The sequence below is a fragment of the Pteropus alecto genome, unplaced genomic scaffold, assembly GCF_000325575.1.
Source record: "Pteropus alecto unplaced genomic scaffold, ASM32557v1 scaffold121, whole genome shotgun sequence".
Lineage (NCBI taxonomy): Eukaryota > Metazoa > Chordata > Mammalia > Chiroptera > Pteropodidae > Pteropus > Pteropus alecto.
This window is the reverse complement of record NW_006434369.1, coordinates 16,399,417-16,406,634: the sequence shown is the minus strand read 5'-3', so window position 1 is coordinate 16,406,634 and position 7,218 is coordinate 16,399,417. Positions and strand designations below refer to the sequence as shown.

At 34.0% G+C, this 7,218-nt stretch overlaps 1 protein-coding gene across 1 annotated transcript in view; it reads left to right on the top strand.

The window, feature by feature from the left end:
• CUNH6orf201 (chromosome unknown C6orf201 homolog) overlaps nt 1–7,218 on the top strand; it is a 30,264-nt gene that overhangs the window by 8,853 nt on the left and 14,193 nt on the right. The window contains exon 3 of the mRNA XM_015587269.2: nt 2,984–3,182. Coding sequence (XP_015442755.1) covers nt 2,984–3,182 — 199 coding nt within the window. The remainder of the gene's footprint in view (nt 1–2,983; nt 3,183–7,218) is intronic.

Below are 7,218 nucleotides of genomic sequence, written 5' to 3'. Positions count from 1 at the left end.
GTTTAAAAATACCACCCATACTGTTCTTGTGCCTTTATTTCCAAAGAATTTGGCTGCATTTATTCTCTTCTGTGGTTGGAGGCCAGTTTAAAGAGGTGCACAATACAGCTGAGGTGAATGGTATCTAGTGGGAAGAGATGTTGCCTCTGAGTCCCGAGTCTGTGTCTTGAAGGGCCTGTGCCTAAGACAGAGCCCAGTCATAGAGGGGGAACATTAGCCTTTGAGGCCCTGAATTCCTCACTAAAAGGCTGCTTCATTTCTAAAATGCCTTTTCCAAAATGTATAGTGATTGCCTTGAAGGTGCATTCTGAAGAGATGACCTTATTTCTCATGCTTTCTTCTGTCAGATTATGAATTCAATAATGAATACCAGTGTTAGACTGCTACTGTGTCTAAAGCTCTTCTAGTAAAAATTTCATCTGACCTTGAAAATGGATTTTATCCCTCATCTGCCACCTGCCTCTTCATCTGCAGGGAAGTTTTGCCTGTATTAGCCTGTATTTGTTACCCAGAGCCATTATAAGAAGAAAGAAAAAAGAACTAAAGAGTTATTGCTAAACTCTCAGATTTTTCTTTCACAATTTGAATAATAGTGAAGTTAAATCATAAAAACAACATAAAACTGAGAAACGAAATACACTATATGGATTTGGATATACCACTATCCAGATAATTATCTCCAAAACATTATAAGACTCTACAAGAGGTTCTCTTCCTCCTCCCACCCAGGCCCCAGCATAGCAATGTAAAGGGTAATGCCGAGATCTTTTTAGTACCAGCTTTGTGCTGTTTAATACGTTCTTCATACTAGTTTCCTAAATGACTGACTGGCGCCAAACCAAGTAGGAAATGGGAGGAAGTTTAAGGCATTTTTTGTTGTTGTTGTTTTTAATGCTTAAGAAGATACCTCTCTTGATTAATTCATTGTATCTCCCCCACCCAAATACTTTGGAAGTTTGCTTAACTGAATGGTGGGGACATACGGGGAGAGGCAGGGCAGGCAGGAAGAGTGGTTTCCACAGAGTTATTGAGCTTTAACAGATCAATGCGGCAACTCTAGAAGCAGAATGTGCTGTTCACATGTTGGCAGTCCGCTGATGGCCACCAAATCCATGACTTTTGTTTGTACATTGAAGATAGTTATGAGGTGCAAAAATAACAAATCACCTTAAAGCCCAAAGTTTTAAGTACATATTTTTACTGTCACTGGTAAATACACACACACACACACACACACACACACAGTGGCTTTTGTACTGATTTATATACCTCATCTATGACGATTTGTTTTGTGATACCAATTCATCCATTCATTCGTCTGTCCGTGCATCCATCAGCTATGTAATGCATTCCACACATTAACATAAGAAATTTAAAAAACATTCAAGCAAATATAGTTGAATACCTCAAAAATTTTCTCTATAAATTGACAATCAATATTATTTTACTTCCAATAATTTTATGAGCTATCCCTTTGTTTATCATACTTTCAAAACCAGGAAACTTGCTTATAATTTCAAAAAAGATGGGCTGTAAGACCCAATTAAATATTCAGAGTGAGTTCTGAGTTTTCATCTCATTTTGGTGTGCAATACTAAATGTAATCAATCATACTAGAGAATATAAGAATTTGTAAATGTTATTCTCTCTAATTTATTTCTAGTTTCTTACAAAAACGATTTGAGGCAGTATACAATATTAAAATATGTATATACAACAAGACAATCAAAAAAATCATTTGAAGCCAAAAAAAATTTTTATTTTAACTGTATGTCACCAAATACCTGAATTGGGTTAATTAATTTAGTTGAATATTAAATTTAGCTATGAAATTCTGACAACCAAAGCAAACTATATTCTATTCTTATTGTTCAAGTGTGCCTGTGAGAGCTTCTGGGTGCTCAAGCTTAGTGATTACTGAGCTAATAAACTGCTGCTAAGAATAGTATGTGGGAGCTATCTGAGCCAGGCCTTGACCACTAGCCAGGAGCCCCAGATTCCAGTCCTGTTCTTGACTCACTTAAAGTGGTTTATGGGCCTCTAAGGATCAAGCTATTCATCAAGTCATTATATCATTTATTCAGATTGCTAAGCTATGGTCCCTTGAGCCAGTTTTTTGTCCTTTGGGGTCTCTGCCTATTACTCTGTTTGGGAAAAATCATCAGTGGTTCAGCATGAGAAATAATGGGGGCTGGACAAGTTCTGATCTAATTCCTATGTAGGGTCACCCCAAATCTCTCCAAGGCTCAACTTCCTTTCCTGCATTAGGTTTATGACAGCTCTAATACATCCAGATGGATTGCTGAACTACTTATAATGTAGTCTGCAAACTGGCTTGGGGTCTCAAATTGTTAACTGTTGGCAGAGATAAGAAGCTTATACTACAATATAAGTCAACTATGTCACTAACACACTATGTAGTTCAAGTGATTCTTTCCTTCCTCCTTCTCTCTCTTTCCTTTCTTTTCTTCCTTCCTTTTTTTTTGGTGGGAGGGAGGAATAGCAAGACTGTTTTGATGAAGACAGCAGTGTATCGAATTCCATTCTAACACAAGCTATTTGTCTCATTGCAGATGGGCAATTTGGTTAGGGGCCAGTTGAGGTCAATGGGAAGCAGTAGATGTGACATATATGCAAAATGTCATTAATATGTCTGAAAAGAAAAATAATTGTACAGTAACTTGCCGTTAGTTTAGAAATCATGTACAAATTGTACAAATAAACTTTACAGTGGTATGGGAACATCTGTTCATTTATTTATTCATTCATTCATTCATTCATTTGCTGTGCATCTATTAGATGTCTAGGACCAGGTTAAGGTCTAAATGTTGCTCCGTGATATTTTTGCCTTGATGGAATGGAAGAGCACAATAGCAATTATGAAGTGGTATAACTACTCTTTCTCACATTAATGCCATGTTAATCTTGCTATGAAAAAATGGAGAGGAACACTGAATTACAGTAATGCTTATTCTATTGCTAGGTGAGAATTCTGAACTCTCTGGCTTAGAAAGGATCTTAGCCAGATGTCAATTTCCAAGGGAGGTTAATCTGACCCCAAAACCAAGCAGTATGCCACTGTGGAAAAGGAAAAACATCAATAATGCAAAAAATGGGTGGAAGAAATGCTACTTGTTGAATAAAAACATAAAGGATCCTCCAATGTCAACTATAGTTGTCAGGTAGGTGTCTAATTTTTGTCCTTTGTGGACATACTTAGAGATATATAGGGTGATCACAAACTCTCTTTACAGTTTAGTTAAAAAATGACAACATGGTCTTTGAGATAGACGAGCATAAAAATAAGCCTTGCTCTGTATAAAAGTACATGAACCTCATTTTCAAACACCCAAGCATCTGGAGGAGCCCTCATTGGGAGAAAACTTGTGGAGATAGGAGCAAGTATATGAGTCCTTCAAGGTTCATTCATGTTGTAGCATGTATACTTTTTAAGGCTGAATAATATTTCATTGCATATATATACCACATTTTGTTTCATCAATTCATCTGTCTATGGACTTTTGGGTTGCTTCCACCTTTTGACCTGACAATTGTGAATAGTGATAATATGTATAAGGGTATATAAATATCCGTTCAAGTGCTTACTTTCAATTCTTTTGAGTATATACTCAGAAATAAAATTCCTGGATCATATGATATTTCTATGTTTAATTTGCTTGAGTAACTGCCATACTGTTATCCACAGTGGCTGCACATTTTACATTTTCAGCAGCAACACACAAGAATTCCGGTTTTATTATAGATGTCTAACCAGCGTACTGGTTAAATAAATAAATTTATTTAAAAAATTTATTTTTAAATAAATTTATTTAAAAAAATACTTATTGCCCTAAGAAAAAAAAAAAAGAATTCCAAATCTTTCAATTCCTTGACAACATGTGTTGCTTTCTGGGTTTTTGTTTGTTTTTGTTTTCGATAATAGCCAATCTGATGAGTTTGATATAGTATCTTATTGTTTTGATTTGCATTTACCTAATCATTAGTGATGTTGATAATCTTTTCCTGTGCTTATTGGCCATTTGTATATCTTCTTTTGATAAATGTGTATTCAAGTCCTTTGCCCATTTTTTGTATTGAGTTATTTGTTTTATGTTGTTGACCTGCAGGTATTCATTATATATTCTGGATATTAATCCTTTATCAGATATATGATTTACAAATATTTTTTCCTATTCTGTGGATTTTCATTTTGTCGATAGTTTCTTTCAGTGAACAAAAGTTTAAAATTTTTGATGAATTCTCATTTATCTATTTTCTTCTTTTATTGCTTCTGGTGTCATATCTAAAAAATCATTGCTAAATCCAATGTCATGAAGTTTTTCCCTGATGTTTTTTGCCAAGAATTTTATACTGTTAGCTCTTATGTTTAGGTCTTTGCTCCAATTTGAGTTAATTTTTGTATATGGTGTAAAGTAAGAGTCTAACTTTGTTCTTTTGCGTGTGGATGTCCAATTTTCCTAGCATCGCTTATGGAGAAGACCATCCTTTTCTTATTAAAGGGTCTTGGCACCTTTGTTGAAATCATTTGATTATATATGCAAAGGTTTATTTTGAGTTCTCTATTCTATTCCATTGGTTTATAGGTGTGCCCTTATGCCAGTACCACACTGTTTTGATTACTGTAGCTTTGCAGTAAGTTTTGAAATTAGGAAGTGTGTCTGTCAACTTTTTTTAAAGAATATTCTGGCTAGTCAGGATTCCTTGAAATTCCATATAAATTTTGGATAACTTCTAATATTTCTGCAAAAAAGAAAACATCATGAGGATTTTTATAGAAATTGCATTGAATCTGTAGATCACTTTGGGTGGTCTTAATATCTCAACACTATTAACCTTTCCAACCATGAACGTGGGATAGCTTTCTATTTATTTATGCCTTATTTAATTCTTTTCAGTAATGTTTTGTAGTTTTCATTGTACAAGTCTTTTGTCTCCTTGGTTAAATCTATTCCTGAGTATATTCTTTTTGAGGTTATTGTAAATGGAATGCTTTTCTCAATTCCCTTTTCAAGTTGTTCATTGCTACTATATGGAAATGCAACTGATTTTTGTGTGTAGATTTTTGCATCCTACATTTTGATAAATTTATTAGTTCTATAAATTTTGGTGGAATCTTTAGGATTTACTGTATGCAAGATTGTGTTGCCTACAAACAGATAATTTTACTTCTTCCTTTCCAATTTGAACGTCTTTTATTTTCTTGCCTAATTTTTTTGGATTGAACTTCTAGTATGTTGAATGGAAGTGATGAATGCAGACATCCTTGTCTTGTTTCTGATCTTAGAAGGAAAGGTGTCAGTCGTGGAAAGATGTCATCTTTTAGGGTGCTTATCGCTAGTGTTTTCTGATTGTTCTGGTGAGAAATGCACTCACAGAAACCTTTCAGTAAATATATTTAAAGTTCCAGGAGTGATATGGCCCAAATGTTTCTGCATGACATGGCTGGCCTTGGAATGGTTGGTCACTGACCTTTCCCTCTGAATTCCCCTCTAGAATTAACATTCACTGATAATGTTCTGAATCAGATTTTTAAAAATTGTTTAAAAAGTAGGTTTTTCATATATGGCCTACATTATGTTGAGGTAGTTTTCTTTTATTTCTAGTTTGTTTAGGGTGTTTATCATAAAATGATTTTGAATTTTGTCAAATGCTTTTTCTGTATCAATTGAGATTATAGTGTGTTTTCTTTTCTATTAATGTGGTATATTACATTGATTGATATTCATATGCTAAACTATGCTTGCATTCCAGAAAAAGAATCTTTCTTGGTCATAGTATATAATTCTTTTAATATGCTGTTGTATTTGGGTTTGCTGGTTTTTGTTGAGAGTTTTACATCAATATTAATAACAGTATCTGTAGTTTTATATTTTTATTTAGTGTTTTATTTAGAATTTATATTTTTATTTAGTATCTTTGTCTGGCTTTGGTATCAGGGTAATGTTGGCTTCAAAGGATGAGTTAGGAAGTATTCCCTTCTCTTCAATTGTGTGGTAGAGTTTGAAAAGAAATGGTGTTAATTCTTCTTTATTATTATTTTTGTAATTAATTAATTAATTTATTTTATGGTGACATTGTTTAACAAAATCCAATGAGTTTCAGCTGTACACTTTAACAGTAACCACTAGTCTGGTAACCACTAGTCTATAGTCCACGTCTATGAATCTCTGTTTGTCCTGTTCAGTTGTTGCTTTTAGTTTTATATGTCACATATAAGTGATATCATGTAAATTTCAACCTTTTTCTGTCTGGCTTATTTCACGTAGCATGATTCTCTCAAAATCCAACCATGTTGTTGCAAATGGCAGTATTTCATCTCTTCTTATGGTTGAGTAATATTCCATTGTATATATGTACCACAGTTTCTTTAGCCAATCATCTGTCATAAGTTGCTTCCATGTCCTGGCCACTGTGAATAATGCTGCTATGAACATGGGTGTGCAAATATCTTTTTGGATATGAGTTTTCAAGTCTTTAGGGAAAATACCCAGTAGAGGTATTGCTGGGTCATATGGTAGATTAATTCTTAGATTTTTGAGGAAACTACATAATGCTTCCCACAGTGACTGTACCAATTTGCAGTCCCACCAGCAGTGTTTGAGGGTTCTTTTATCTACACAATCTTTCCAACATTTGTTATTACTTGTGCTGTTGATTATAGCTATTCTAACAGGTGTGAAGTGGTATCTCATTATGGTTTTGATTTGCATTTCCCTAATAGCTAGTGATGTTGAGCATCTTTTCAAATATTTGTTGGCCATTTGTATGTCCTCTAGGGAGAAGTGTCTTCTGCCCATTTTTTGATTGGATCATTTGTTTTTTTTGTTGTTGTTGTTATTGAATTGTATGAGTTCTTTGTATATTTTGGATAATATCAGAGGCATTGCTTGCAAATATATTTTCCTATTCAGATGATTGTCTCTTTACCTTGTTGATGGTTTTTTTTGATGAGCAGATGCTTCTTAGTTTAAGGTAGTCCCATTAATTTATTTCAGCTTTTTCTTCCCTTGCTTTTGAAGCCAAATTCATAAAATCTTCTTTAAGTCCAAGGTCTTTGAGTTTAGTTCCTATGTTTTCTTTTATGCATTTAACTGTTTCAGGTCTTTTACTTAGGTCTTTAATCCATTTTGAGTTAATTTTGGTGTATGGTGATAGACAACAGTCTAGTTTCATTCTTTTGCAGGTGGCCTTCCAGTT